This window comes from Leucopleurus acutus (assembly GCF_964270905.1).
Source record: "Leucopleurus acutus genome assembly, chromosome: 5".
NCBI classification, from domain to species: domain Eukaryota; kingdom Metazoa; phylum Chordata; class Mammalia; order Artiodactyla; family Delphinidae; genus Leucopleurus; species Leucopleurus acutus.
This window is the reverse complement of record NC_139147.1, coordinates 18,663,448-18,679,686: the sequence shown is the minus strand read 5'-3', so window position 1 is coordinate 18,679,686 and position 16,239 is coordinate 18,663,448. Positions and strand designations below refer to the sequence as shown.

The 16,239-nt window shown below is 39.2% G+C and overlaps 1 protein-coding gene across 4 annotated transcripts in view; it reads right to left on the bottom strand.

Moving 5' to 3' along the window:
- APP (amyloid beta precursor protein) overlaps positions 1–16,239 on the bottom strand; it is a 274,171-nt gene that overhangs the window by 160,695 nt on the left and 97,237 nt on the right. For all 4 annotated transcript variants that reach the window (XM_082840186.1, XM_082840187.1, XM_082840188.1 and 1 more), the window contains exon 4: positions 583–695. In XM_082840186.1, the coding sequence (XP_082696312.1) occupies positions 583–695 (113 nt within the window). The remainder of the gene's footprint in view (positions 1–582; positions 696–16,239) is intronic.

Here is a 16,239-nt window from a genome sequence, read left to right as displayed (position 1 = left end):
AGCAGGGGTTAGCAAAGCTTAGAATTGGTGACATAGACTCATCTACTATGGATCAATGAAGGTGGTGGCACGGCATACGGTGAACACAAAATTGGGTGGCACAACTTAGAAACTGAGCTTTCTAACTGTAGCTTTCAGGTTGGTACAGGACAAGCTATTGTTCTCCCACTGTATTCCCGAACAGATAATAGAGAAAAAGGTTAAATCCTGAAAACTTGGTATATGACAAAAGAAAACAAGAGATAAATTAAAAAGAAATTTTAAAGGTATGTTTGAAGGTTTATAGGGAGTATAAAATTGTAGTTTCTAAATTATAAAACATGGCATAGACATAAAAAATCTAACTAAATATAAAATACTCATGGATGGTTTTTTAAATAATAATAACTTATTTATCAACACAGCTGTTGCCTCAAGATATCCTCTTAAAATATTCATGAAGTCTTTTATTTTTAACAATAATAATTTTAAAAACATATTTATCAACACAGCTGTTGCCTTCAAATACCCTCTAAAATGTCACTGCCCATAGTTCCTAGGAAGTCTTCACTTTAAAAGTAGAAAGAATGAATGGGTGGGTACCTCTTTGGCAACGGTGTGCCAGTGAAGGTGGGTTTCACAAACATCCATCCTCTCCTGGTGTAAGAATTTGCACTTGTCGGGAACGAGGAGGGCATCGCTTACAAACTCACCAACTGCAAGAAAGGAAAACAGCTTCATGTCATCCCGTCTGCATCCCAAGGGCCTTATCCCAGTGACAGTAACAAGGAAAGATGGGCTGAAAGAACTTCAGAGAGGTTATACAGCTTTTAGAATGGTGAAGTAATCAATCCAGGAAAGACTAGTACCTTTAGAATGTTGAGTCCTGCTTCCTTAAACAGCCAAGTTCCTTGCCACATTACCTTGATGGTTAAAATACTTCCTACATGTCTTAAGTGAAACTTTAACTTAACTAGTATGAATCTCTGACTGCAAATTAATCATACAAAAAATTGCCATTCAATTGCGACAAGGGTTAAAAAATGACAGATTGACACTGCCTAGGCAATCACTGGGAAGAATCAAAATAGATGATTGTCCACTCCTCTTTCTTGGACATTTTAATCTCTTTGTAAGCTAATAGAAAATTTAGCATTTTTCTACTTCCTAAACAAACAAAATCTATATATACACATATGTGTATTATTATTATTTTAATATATGCTTAGTGTTTTTATTTTATTTTATTTTTTGATCATCAAGAAATTTAATTAAAGTAATGGTTACTTTTCAAGTGTATGGAATCACAGAGGAAAACAGAGAAATTCAACTAGATCCATAAAATTTTACTTCTTAAAAAAATATCTAGGGCTTCCCTGGTGGCGTAGTGGTCGAGGGTCCGCCTGCCGATGCAGGGGACACAGGTTCGTGCCCCGGTCCGGGAAGATCCCACATGCCGCAGAGCGGCTGGGCCCGTGAGCCATGGCCACTGAGCCTGCGCGTCCGGAGCCTGTGCTCCGCAACGGGAGAGGACACAACAGTGAGAGGCTCGCATACCGCAAAAAAAAAAAAAAAAAAAAAAAAAAAAAAATATATATATATATACACACATATATATATCTGAAGCAAATATACATATGTGTATTATATGTTTATATACAATACACATATATACACAGAGAGTTTAATTCAATTAAATTATGAAAACTCCTTAGACTTTTGCTATATATATTTTTAAAATTGTATATCATGCAAACTATTTTTAGCATTGCTGGTACTTCAGATATAAAGATATTATTGATATATAAAGTCCTATAAGAATTCACATTCTCATAAGGGTGAAAGTTGGATAATTACAACATAATGTATAAGCTGTGGGCTTAATTTTTTTTTTTTCTTTTTTGCGGTACGCGGGCCTCTCACTGCTGTGGCCTCTCCCGTTGCGGAGCACAGGCTCCGGACGCGCAGGCTCAGCAGCCATGGCTCACGGGCCCAGCCGCTCTGCGGCATGTGGGATCTTCCCGGACCGGGGCACGAACCCGTGTCCCCTGCATCGGCAGGCGGACTCTCAACCACTGTGCCACCAGGGAAGCGCTGTGGGCTTAATTTTTATTTGCTTTGTTCACTACAGTATCCCCAGCTTTCAGCATAGATTCTGAACACAGTAGGCAATAAATGTCTTGATGAATGAAGAAATTAAACGCTGTAATAGAGATAAAGTGATGGGCCAACATAGTGAACATATCTGTTTGGGTGTGCTGGGAAAGACCTCAAAATAGAAATAACATTAGAGATGAGTCTAAATGGATGAGCAGGAGTGTGACATGTAGGAAATGAATGGGAAGCTGCAAGATGTAAGGACAGTATCTATCTTGTTTAACGTCCTATTCCCAATCCATGGTCCAGTGTTGGCAAACATGACCATATTGGATGGATGGATGGTTGGAAGGATGGCAAAAGGAAACTTTCTGTGCAAAGAAAGAATAAGGGACAAAGCATATCTGTAGAAGACACAGAAGTTCACTGTGGCTGGAACACATGGTAAGTGGGAAAAAATGTCCAGAAATAAATAAGACTGGAGAAATATGGTGGACTCCAGTTTTAGAGTCTAAGGTTTTACATGCCATTTTGGACGCAACATCGGCCAAAGGCTATTTTAAACAAGAATGATGTGCTCAAGTTTGATTTTCAGGTAAACTCTTTAATCAAGTGAAGGATGGACTAGCGTTTTGAGACCATGAAAGCAGGGAGACCACTGAGTAAGGTACTGCAATCCTTCAAGCAAGACATGCGAGAAGAGATTTAAAGCAACGACTACAAATGAGCAAGGAATACAAGTTGTCCACATATCAGAAAGACAAGAACAATATTTTTACTTTCATAGTCCGTTACCTGAAATTTTCTGAAATGCTACATAAAGAGATAAATGTCCTAAGAAGGGGAAGAAAAAAACTTTTCACTCCCATTATATAAAAGGGGCTTGTGGGACCTTAGTCCCGACCAGGGATTGAACCCGGGCCCTTGGCAGTGAAAGTGCAGAGCCCTAACCACTGGACCACTGGGAAATTCCCTAAAAGTGTTCTTTAAAACTCTCTTTCTGGGCTTCCCTGGTGGTGCAGTGGTTGAGAGTCCGCCTGCTGATGCAGGGGACACGGGTTCGTGCCCCGGTCCGGGTGGATCCCACATGCCGCGGAGCGGCTGGGCCCGTGGGACATGGCCGCTGGGCCTGCGCGTCCGAATCCTGTGCTCCGCAACGGGAGAGGTCACAACAGTGAGAGGCCCGCGTACAGCAAAAAAAAAAAAAACGGAAAAAAACCTCTTTCTATAAAGGTGCTTAAATTTTAGTCTGTTTCTAGCTGAAACATGCACGTCTCATGATATTTACGTATTTAGTTTAATAAATAAAATTTAGATAAAATCTAAGCAAATCACAGGGGACAAACAGCGTCATCTTGTCATTCCTCAAATTTTTGAAACAATCGGTGGTGCCCACAGCATTGTATTGTGAGTCACAGAGAATGCAAGAATTAATGAGACACGTTGCTCCCAAGGGCTGTGTGCAGTTGGTACTTGGTGAGAAAGGAACCGTTGAGTCCATGGAGTGGCTAGTTCTCCATATGCATCACTGCATCTCAGCTGTGTGATGGATCTCTTATAATATAAATCTCATTTCCCAGAAACATGTCTAAGGCCGCCTACCTTCAGGAGATTATAACCTAGCCCCAGAGATAAACATTAAGATATAAACTATAAGGAAAGAAATGACATAATGCAAGTGATGTCACATTTTTCTTTTGCTTTTACATAGAATACTGTAAAAGAACAAATAAGACAAACAAACAAAACAAACTAAAACCAGATGAGTTGGGAGAATGGAAAAAAAATCCTCATCCAAAACCAATATACCTTTCTCCAAGTGGACTCTTCATGGTTTCTCAGGGCAGGCAATCAACCATAGCAAGAATACTTTATATCTGAGGCATCCCAATTTTCAAGGCCACAGGAGGCCAGAAGTGACCAGTGGCCTGAAGATGCTTGCCTGATTTATTAGCTCTGGTCTGTCAAGCCATACTGCCATATCTACAAATGTCCGAAATAGTAAGCAATGTTTTTCTATTTTACAAGTAGTTATCGGGAAAGATTCAATGTCTGGCCCAAAGCTATTAAATCAGTTTATGAGACAATCAGGAGAAGATATCAGATACTCCCAACTTTGTCCTGAAATAGTTCTTGTGGCATAAACTGGGTAATAGCTGCCAGACAACAGTGTCTTGTTTTACTTGACCTTAGGCCAGTCTGCTGAGGAGTAGATTTTAATGCAAAGTCAAAGTCACTGAAAGATAGTTACCCTGGTAAAATCTAATGTTCATCAAAAGGACACGTACAGCATTAATTTATAAAAGGATATTTGATTTTTTTTTTAATTCGGAAAATGACACTTCATTTCGTCGTGTAAAGATGCTCTTAGGTTTCTAATATTGCACAGAAGCCAAGAAATGTATGTCCCTCAAATGAGATTGTTTTTTTAAAGGACTAATACTGGTTATTTAATAGGCCCTCGGGACTAATGGCAAAATAGAAAACTCATTGTACTCTAACATCAAAATAAAATTCAGCAAAGACTGGATTTTACAACCTTGCTTATATTACTTTCAAAACTGATGAAACATACTAGAATGTTACACATCAGAAATTTTAAAGTAATTAAACCAAAAAAATCTGTTAAAATTTTTTAATAAGGAATTAAAGAGAAGTAGTAAAAATACAACAAGTCCTTTTTCAGAAACGGGTTTAGTTTAACATGGTTTACGTTTCCTCTCTTTTTAATTCTAAAAGCATTATTCTTAAAAACCTATGATATGACAGAGGATTATGTGGGAACTCTCTGTACTTTCCACTCAATTTTGCTGTGAACCTAAAATTGCTCTAAAAAATAGTTGTTTAATTTAAAAAAATCTGATAGTATATATACCTGGAGTTTCCATATAGAACCATGCACACTTTAATTTTTTTTAAAACAAACCTTCTGTTTATTTGGTTTGATCCTCAGGTAAAAAAAAAATTAACAGAATTCAAGTGAAAGAGACCAAAATAAATTAAGTATCATAATAAGATAATTAAGTATCATAATGTTTCAGCTAATGCTGAACTTTAGGAATTTGGCACCATTTAATCCTAGTGGTTCAATTCAGTGTACACTGTGCATATTTACTGATAATCATACAACCTGGTTTCTTGTTTTAAAAATTCACAATTTATATTACACACACTGCAATTGAAAGGGAATTTTCACAGCTAAGGAACAAAATCTGTGCTTGGCTTCTTAGCTAAAAAGTCTTGGCAAGGTAAACAATAATGCCAAATTCAGCTGAGACTCTGCAGGCATCAATCCACTGGCTCTTTGGTGGTCTTTGAGAGGATTGGCTTACTTAAATTACCTCATTTTGCAGATGGGAGGGAAATAATCCAGGTCAAGTGGCCTGCCCACAGAGCCAGCTGGCGGTGGAACTGGCCTGAAAATCTGAATCTCTGGACTCTCCATCCAAGTGTGGTAACTCAACTTGCTGCCATTTAAAGTCTGCTCGAAATGGGTTACTTGGCTAATTCCCTTTGGCTTTTATAAAAGTAGATTCACTTTTGTACTACAAAATACTTCAGTGTTGTGATCTACAATGTGGTCAGTTTGACAATAAAACTGGATTTAAATTAGCTAGCAAGTCACGTGAAACAGCTGAAAATGCATTCTACTGCACAGAATAGAGCACAGGATAAACACAGAAGAGAATGCATGACAAACAGTGGCTTAAAAACACGATGGGAGGGCTTCCCTGGTGGCGCCGTGGTTGAGAGTCCACTTGCTGATGCAGGGGACACGGGTTCGTGCCCCGGTCCGGGAAGATCCCACATGCCGCAGAGCGGCTGTGCCCATGAGCCATGGCCGCTGAGCCTGCACGTCTGGAGTCTGTGCTCCGCAATGGGAGAGGCCACAACAGTGAGAGCCCCGCATATCGCAAACAAAACAAAACAAAACAAAAAAACCACGATGGGATTATTTCTCTGCAATAAGAAGTCTGGTATTGAGGCTGAAGCTACTGCAGATGTTCAATGCTGCCCTCAGGGACTAGGTTATTCCTATCTTTCTGCACTGCTGTCCTTAGCATGTTGGCATTTGTCATGATGTCTTATGGTCACAGAATCTTAAGACTTCATATCCAAGTTTCAGACAGGAACAGGAAGAAAAGGCCAAGGGATGAAGGTTTTTGGGTATGTTTTTTTTCCCTATGAAAGCTTTGCTGTCTTACATGGGAGGAACACCCTCCCCAGTACCCACATCCTATATTCCATAGCTATGTTATCTGGCACACTAAGCTGCAAGGGAATCTGCAAAAAGTATTTCTGGCTGAGCACACTGTCACCGTGAATTAAAAAAATCTGGAATTCTGTTCGAAAAGAAGAATTGGAAATGAATATTAAACAGGCAAGTACTATGAAATTTGAAGATAGGAATGTATTTTTCAATCTCTTTATGTTCCTTTTCAAGAGACAGATGATTCCAGGAAGAAAATAGAATAGAGCAAAAGTATTACAACTAAAACCAAAGAGACTGTGAATCCATGGCACAGGGAGGGAGAAAAGGGGGGAAAGGATATCAGAGGAAAGAACAGAATTTCTCAAAACTGAGGCTGCTAAGTTTTTGAGAGTCAGAGTGGGATTGAACAGATTGATTAAAAAAGATTCCAGAACCACACATATGTTCTTCAAGACACAGAAAGCTCAGATGAATAAACTGTGTTTCCATGAATTCACAAAGACTAAAATGGTGTTGGCTAGAAACATCTGAAGTCTTTGTATTTTGGCCCAAGGTGTAACCTCTCTTCCTTGTCTCTCAAGAGTTAAGGGAAAGGGGGCGGAAGAACATTCTAGCAATGGAATTCCTGAAAAATGGCAAAGCCTCAGTTTCCTTCCTTGTGCTATACTCTTCTATGAGAGACGAGATGTGGCCCAGACCTGGCTCTCAAAGGTAAGATTCAATAGTTCCAGTAATTCTGGACCCTGTGCCCACCACTGGCCTAAATGCTTCCTGGACATCATCTCACATCACACTCAGAACCACACACCAAAGCAGCTATAATGATCTCACTTTATAAGAGAAGAAGGTGAGACTAAGATGTTACATAATCAGCCCAGCTCACACATGTGGTAAATGGTGGAGTTGGGAGTATGAGTTAATATTCATAAAGCACTCAACTCAGTGCCCACAACAAAGGTGCTCAATAAATTATTTTATTAGTATTATTACTAATACTTTTTCCCCAGTATGTCATCGACCACTAAGTCTTCTCATATTAGTACTAATTATAGTTACTTAGAACAGTAACAGCTACTGAAGGCAATAGGGTTTTATTTTCATTACACCATCTCCACCAAGTTATAGTTCTATAGATAAATGGTATTACATTTGAGTATTGCTTATGATGTGAGAGGAAAAAACAGTGGTCATTAGGGTGGGGTGGAATCCCTAGGACGGGAGAAGTAGGGAATCCGAGTGATCAGTGCTTTCGCCTTTCGCACAGGACTCGCGAGCCCTGGCTGTGGGGTTTTTCCTGAATCCCCTCCGTTGCTCACTGTCCTTCATTCACTAACTCTCCACTGCATACCTTCTATTTTTCCTTAGTGCTGGGAATACAGCAGTCGACTAAAGAGATGAAACTAAATGGGATTCTGGTGGGAAAGATAAAGCAAAAAAGTAAAAGAGAATGTCAGATGGTAATGAACATTACGGAGATAAGGCACAGGAAGGGATAGAGGCTTTGGTGGAGGAGGGGGTAAAATTTTAAACAGTGTTCAGGGAAAGCCTCACTAAAAATAGGACATGTGAGCGAAGACCTGAGGAAGTGAGGTAACAAACCAACCAGATCAGAGGGAGGGACAAGTGCAAAGGACCTGAGGCAGGAGCCTGCCTGGGGGGTTTACAGAATAGCAAGGGGACCAGTGTCGTCACAGGTGAATGACAGACAGGAGGTCACTGAGTGGGAGCAGACTGCACGGGGCCTTAAACATTGCCCACACTCTGGCCAGCACCCTGAGGGGCACTGGAAGACTCTGGCGTGGTTTTCTAAGCGACTTATTCTTGCCCAAGCGGGCAAGATTAGAAGGAGGAAGACCAAGTAGTGAGCTGTGGCAGTGATCCAGTTGGGAGATGACAATGGCTTGGACCAGGATGATGGCAGTAGAGATGGTGGGCAGTGGTAAGAGTCTGGATACAGTGTGAAGATAGAATCTAAAGGATTAACTGAGGGGCATAAGAGAAAGAGTGTCAAGGATCTAACTGGTTCCATTCCAGGAGCTAGAAGATGCTTTATACTGAAGACGGCAGAAAACGATTGGGCAAGACTCTCCTAATCTTTCCCAGGGCATGTGCAGACGAGTAGAACATTCCAGATTCATGTACTTAGTAACCTACACTACTGCATCCATGCACATCAAAGTGGGAACTGTAAACAAGCATTCACTCAGGTGATTTTTAATTTTACCATGTCAGACTCTTCCTCTGCTAACATTTTTATTGAATTTGCTCATTACATATTGATATTTTGTAACTTTCACATGTTAACAAATAGGCTGGGACATTTTTCTGGAAGGTATTTGTGTTCAAGAGATGGAAAGAATTGTTACAGAAGCACCCAAAATACCTTTCAACAAACTTTTCATGTGATAGAACTGTTATGGTCTTTGCTTCAGAGAATGGGTAGTTACTGGGTTCTCAAAGAGGACATGGGACAAGGGTGAATTACCCATTTGAAAAGATACATGCACCCCAAAGTTCACAGCAGCACTATTTACAATAGCCAAGACATGGAAGCAACCTAAATGTCCATCAACAAATGAATGGATAAAGAAGATGTGGTATGTGTGTATATATATATATATATATATAATGGAATATTACTCAACCATAAAAAAGAAGGAAATAATGCCATTTGCAGCAACATGGATGGACCTAGAGATTATCAGACTAAGTGAAATAGCCAGACAGAGAAAGACGAACACCATATGATATCACTTATATGTGGAATCTAAAATTATATATATACAAATGAACTTATTTGCAAAACAGAAATATACCCACAGACATAGAAAACAAACTTATGGTTACCAAAGGGGAAAGATGGGGGGGATAAATTAGGAGGTTGGTATTAACATATACACACTACTATATATGAAATAGATAACCAACAAGGACCTACTGTATAGCACAGGGAACTGTACTCAATATTTTGTAATACCCTATAAGGGAAAAGATCTGAAAAAGAATACATATATATGTATATACATATATATATATATATACACACACACACACATATGTATAACTGAATCATTGTGCTGTACACCTGAAACTAACATTGTAAATCAACTATACTTCAATTAAAAAAACAACAGGGGCTTCCCTGGTGGCGCAGTGGTTGAGAGTCTGCCTGCTAATGCAGGGGACACAGGTTCGTGCCCCGGTCCAGGAAGATCCCACATGCCGCATAGCGGCTAGGCCCGTGAGCCATGGTCCCTGAGCCTGCGTGTCCGGAGCCTGTGCACCGCAACGGGAGAGGTCACAACAGTGAGAGGCCCGCGTACCACAAAAACAAACAAACAAACAGAACAACAACAAAAACCGTGACTGTTGCTATCACCAATATTTCACAGTAACTATCACCAGATAGCAGTGAGAACTGACAGATGGCAGTCTTCAGATCAGAACTGTTTGCCAGATGGCAGAAATTACATGAATCAAGATAAGAAAAAGGCAAAAGAAGTGAAAACTAAAAGTTTCCCCTAAATTCTCTCTCTAATTTTTTCAAGTGAATGGAGCCCAGTCTCACGTACATACACAAATGGCAGCTTGTACTAGATAGAAATAGTCTTTTACCCAGGCTCTGAATAATACTGGTCTTAAGATGATGAAAACAGTGCAAAGGACATATGTTAAAAAGACAAGAATAAAATAAACGTTTGTTAGCAATTTTGCAGCTTTTTAAAAGCCTCACAAAGGTATGAGCTAACAACTCTGATACTGTTCAGCAAGTGCACAATTGAACAATTCTGTAACTAGAAGGTGGATGGTGGGACCAGGTTTCCCACTGTTGGAGTGAGAATTTACAGATGAGCAAGGGGAGGAGGAAGAAGGATCCGTGTAATAACAGATTAGAGCTGGAGACATAAGGATGAACTGATATTTAGCTTAATATAGATACAAATGGTTAGCTATAGAAATATTCATACAAGGAGGACTATACACAAATATAACGCCTCACTCTGTCAGTTGAGAGGACTTAAAAGCAAAGATGTTCCAGTAGCAATGAGCACACCTGACGCCCAGATCTCAGTTTTTAATATTATTCTCCAATAAAAGGAACCAGAGCTCCTTAGAGGAATAATGGATTCTAGGATTGGGGCATAAAATATAGAAGATGAGTTGGAGCATCTTGTGGAGAAAAAAATAAAAGAGGGTATTTCAAATAAGCACAGGAGGGCTTCCCTGGTGGCGCAGTGGTTGAGAGTCCGCCTGCCGATGCAGGGGACATGGGTTCGTGCCCCGGTCCGGGAGGATCCACGTGCCGCGGAGCGGCTGGGCCCGTGAGCCATGGCCACCGAGCCTGGGTGTCCGCAGCCTTTGCTCCGCAGCAGGAGAGGCCACAACGGTGAGAGGCCCGCGTACCGCAAAAAAAATAAATAAATAAAAGCACAGGAGCTAAATGAATGAGCTCCCAAAGGCCAAAACTGGAACAATTTGAGTAATAATATATATATATATATAATTAATAAAGTAGTGTTAGATTATAACACAAAATATAAAATATTTATTTATGAGTCAAAATAACTGAATAAATAAATGGGTGGAAAGAGGCAAATTCTGCCCGTGCAGAATTCCAAATCATCTATGCCCTTGAGGAGGTGAGGCATAATGGTCTTAATTGTGGGCGTGCCTAGTGATTTCCTTTTGAAGAGTTCAATACACAATGGGGAGAAAAGAGCATCTTTATAGTGAAGAAACCTGACAACCACTACCCCAGCCATGCGATCAAAGTCAACAACAGTTACGTATCATGTTGATAATAGATGCCCTTGATGTGATATGATGAAAAGGGCACTTTACCTCTGTAGTCTTTCTTCCAAAAACCCATAACCCCAGCCTAAGCAATGAGAAAATTGCAACAGAGGGACATCTAACAAAATACCTGACCAGTACTCCTCAAAACTGCCAAGGTCATCAAAAAGGAAGCTATGAGAAACTGTCATGGCCAAGAAGGGGCTGAGAAGACCTGGCAAGTAAATGTCATGCAGTGTTTTGGATGGGATCTTGGAACAGAGAAAGGACTTTAGGTAAAAACTAAGGACATAAATAAGGTATGAATAAAGGACAGACTTTATTAATAATAATGTATCAAAACTGGTTCATTAACTGTAACTAATGTACCATATTAATGTAAGATGTTAATATTAGGGGAAACTGGGCAAGGTGGTGTATGGGAACTCTCTGGGCTATCCTGTCAATTTTTTTGTCAATCTAAAACTTAAAGTAATGCCTACTTAAAAATATTTGAAGCTTCCGCAACAAATTTTATTAAGGACATACCTATTTACATCTATATCAACATTGTGGCCTTCAAAAACTGTCCATGAAATTACTGTCAACTGAAAAGAACTTGTGTTAAAAAAGATCTTTACTAACTTGGGTTTTTCGTCTATGTCATCTAAAATAACTAGACAAAGCTTAGTTTTAGATTTTCTTAGCAAATCTCTTTTTCAATAATTTGTGTAATGTGTGGCATTTAAATTCTTTTAAAAATTTCAGAATATTCACACATATATCAATAATAAAGAAAATTCTTTGCTTTTCAAGTTTAACCTTGTCTTAGAAATGTAAAAGTCACTGATCACAGAATTCAATTCCTCTTTACAGATTAGGAAACTTAGGCCTGATCTGGTTTCTGTCTAGTTAATAACAGAACCAGGTTCAACTTTGGGCCCTAAATCTATTGGAATGCTCACTATTTCAGCAAAGTGTTACAGTATTCCACAAATTCTTTTTCTGGTTTTGTTTTTAAATTTTATTGAAGTATAGTTGATTTACAATACTGTATAAGTTCAGGTGAACAGCACAGCAATTCAGATATATAGATTCTTTTTCAGACTTTTCCCTTATAGGTTATTACATAATATCGAGTATAGTTCCCTGAGCTATACACTAGGTCCTTGTTGGTTATCTATGTTATACAAAGTCATGTGTATATGTTAATCCCAGCCTCCTAATTTATCCCTCCCCCACTCCTTTCCCCTTTGGTATCCATAAGTTTGTTTTCTGTGTCTGTGAGTCTCTTTCTGTTTTGGAAATAAGTTCATTTGTGTCTTTTTTTTGGATTCCACATATAAGTGATATCATATGATATTTGTCTTTCTCTGTCTGATTTACTTCACTTAGTATGATAATCTCTAGGTCCATCCACGTTGCTGCAGATGACAATATTCCACAAATTCTGAATCATGCCTTCCTCACCAAACCACCCAAGATTAGTTAAGTTACATGTGTTTTTTCTGTTGCCCCTTTTTTATTGCTTTATTACTCATATTCTTGATTTTTATTAATAATGGGCCTTTTTATTACTTATATTTGTAATTATCCCAACACCAGTTAAAAGATGGAATTATGAGAATAATGGTTGTTAAATCTTTCCAGGTCGGGGGTTCTCAAACTTTAACGTGCTTCAGAGTCACCTTGGGATGCTTGACCAGACAGTAGTAGATCCATCCCCTTCTGGCCCCAAGACCTGGACCTGATCTGGGATGGGTGTGAAAACATACCTCCTCAGAAGGATTCAGATTCAGGTGGTTCATGGACCACACTTTGAGAAATGATGTTTGGAACAGCATTTCTCAAGCTTTAACGTGTACCTGAGTCACCTGGGGATCTTGTTAAAATGCAGTTTCTGATTGGAAAAGTCTAGGGTGGGACTGATTCTGCTTTTCTAACAAGCTCCCAAGTGACTGGATTCAGCTGTTCCTTCGGGTAGCAAGGGTGTCCTTAAGATAATCCATTATAACTCATTAAGTGTTTTTCTTTTTTTTTTAAGTTACAGGTTATTGCATTATGAAACACTTTTTAGAATGGCTTTTCTTTTTCTTTTTAATAGTGGTAAAATACACATAACATACAATTTACCATCTTAACCATTTTTAAGTGTACAGTTCAGCAGCGTTAAGTACATTCACACTGTTGTGAAACCAATCTCCAGAACTCCTTTCATCTTGCAAAACTGAAACTCTGCACCCATTAAACAAGTCCCCATTTCCCTCTCCCCCAATCCCCTGGCAACCACCATTCTACAATACTTTCTGTCTTTATGAATTTGACTATTCTAGGTACCTCATATGAGTGGAATCATACTGTATTTGCCTTTTTGTGACTGGCTTGGTCTGTCCCTATTTTGAAAAAAATAATCAAACCTTCTACACCTTCCTTCCATAAGCCTGTGTTCTGTCCCATAGATTGGTGACATTGGCACCATCTTAAGAATTGAGCACATTTTCACACATCCCTAAGAGCCAAGTCTCTCCTGTTTTGTCTTTCGTTTCTTTAATCCCAGAAGTTATCACAAAATAGGGTAGAAAGTGTTCTAGATTTGAGGCAGAGGGGAGGAAACTAACTACACAGTGACTCAGGGGATGGAATGATTTCCGTACGTGAAAAGGTGAGGCGAACAAAGCCTCCCGGCCAAAGATGTTCAAATAGGATGAGGAACAATAATAAAAACTAAAACCCAACATGATTTGGTTGAACTTTAATGGATCATCTCTATTACCACTGAGTAGTTCTGAATACCCGTCTGTACTCAGTTCCATGAAGGATACAAAAGAACTGAGACATAATCCTGCACCAGAAGAGCTTTGAGCAGCCCTGTCCAATGGAAATGTAATGTGGGCCATATATGAGGTTTTAAATTTCTAGTAGCCACATTACAAAAGTAAAAAGAAATGGGTAAAATTAATTTTATAATATACTTTCTTTAACCCAGTATACCCTAGATTTTATCGTTTCAACATGCAATCAATGTAAAAAATTATTACTAAGACAGTCTACATTCTTTTTTTTTTTTTACCCCTCAGACTAACTCTCTGACAGCTGATGTGTATATTCCACTTATAGCACACACCAATTTGGACTAGAACATTCCAAGTGCTCAATAGCCTCGTGTGGCTAGTGGTCAGTACTAGCTTAGCTTCAAATTTTAAAGATCACGAATATCTTTCAAAGAGTGATTGATGAGTTGAACGTGGACAGGTTGAGGTTAGGAGGGAAACTGAATCTAAGGATACGTGTCTAAACAGAAATAAACGTAAGACTGAATACACTGAGAAGACTATATACCCAGTTCTATATGCCATCACAACACCATATATTTAATCACTGAAAGGGATATTCAATTTGTTACTACTGTTTACCCTATTTACCAGCAAAATGCCCTTTTCCCCTCATTTCTCTTTTTGCACTTCTCATATTATAATTTGTACTCATGAACATGCGATTGATTCACATATGGAAACTTAAATAAGGTTTCCTTTACACCTACTCATTTTTAGCCTAGTTCAGCCTTCTATATTTTGAGAGATGAGATGAAAAGCTGATATTATAGAGATATCCTGCTAAATTCTCTTTTTCATCTCTTGAAAACGCAAGTATCCTCACTGGCTGCTTTCTCCTAACATTTTCTTGCTTTCTGACATTAAAAAAATTCATAGCCTGATGGGTTTTAAAGACGCAATTAATTGGGGTTATGTATGGGGGCTTTTAAAAAGCCACATAATTGCCAACAAAATACCAATCAGGCTGATGCATGGTGAGGCAAAAGAACCACCAGCTATTACCCAAACCTTAAATTATACAGAGAGGTAAAAATATACAGCATGTTTTGTCCACATACCTTACTCAGAAACCCATGTGTGAGGCAGGCTATAATCAAAACAGGAAGAGGTGCTTTCACAGATAAACTTCTCAACAGAGTTGTGGACTGTCACTTTCAAGCCCCGGACTTGCTCTTTCCAACCCATCACCAACAATCTTGGGCAAGTCTTCTTTCAAGGTTAGCAGCAACAAATGCATTAGTCTCTTCTCAGCCCTCAAATCAGCTGTCTGCTCTCTACCATATCACCTTCTTCCTTAAATTCTGTCTTCTCTAGGAACATTTGCCCTCCCGTTCTCTATCTTAAGCTAGTCATCCTTTCCCTCTCATTGACTCTGCTTTGAGTTAACTCTGATTATAAAGTAAGACTCTGTCCTCAACCCTCTGCTAGTACTTTCTCACTCCTTAGTCCTGCCTAAGGATTCAACAGCCTCCTCTACTCTCAGTGTTGACCTTTCAGTCAACATTTCCATTCCCTCGCTGGACACTCACATGGAGAACATTGCTTTTAGCAATCGTATTAGAATCAAGTACCAACTGACCATCAACTCTTGGAACCGTACCCAAAGAACAATAAGCAATTCCTCACTGGGTCAAAATCTATCTTATATGGAAGCAATATAAGGGAATAAAACCAACATTCAACTTTTTTTTTCACATACAATTCAATTTATTTGCTGTTTTACAACTTATAATTCCAAAGGCTTTACAATAATACATTTTCTTAACTTGTTTATTGGTAAAATAACTTCAGCAGTTCCAATCAAGAGGGAGATCACACATTCTAACCCATCATAACCATGAAATATTTAGCTCTTCCTTGTAGCTGGAGCTCAGCAATTTGTTTCCTCTATATCTGCTGCATATTTCCTAAACTTTATAGCATCTTCCTTGAATCTCTGTTACTTTGCAAGGTACCTTGGTTTTTGATCTCTCACAGTTACATTCCATTGATTTATGAGAGGCTCTCTTGAACTCCAATCCCTCCTGCTCAGCCATGGTATGTTCCTTTCAGAGCCTGCTGTGAGGGGTTGGGGAGGGAGAGAGCTCTCAGGTGGCACCCTGATTATCGTACCAGCCTTGAGATAAAACATTCCTTTGGAAGATGTCAGAGGGCCCTGTGGGCTAACTTCTTCAAGGAGACAGTCTACCTCATACATTCTAACTACTTCCTCTTCCAACTCAAGAGCCTTCTGAATCCTCAGGAAGCACAATGCTCAAGCCAGCGTTTTTCCTCAACTAAGAGACTGTCTTAACGTTTGAGAAGCTACTCAGGTCTTCCAGCTTCCTGCTTTCATAGTCTTCT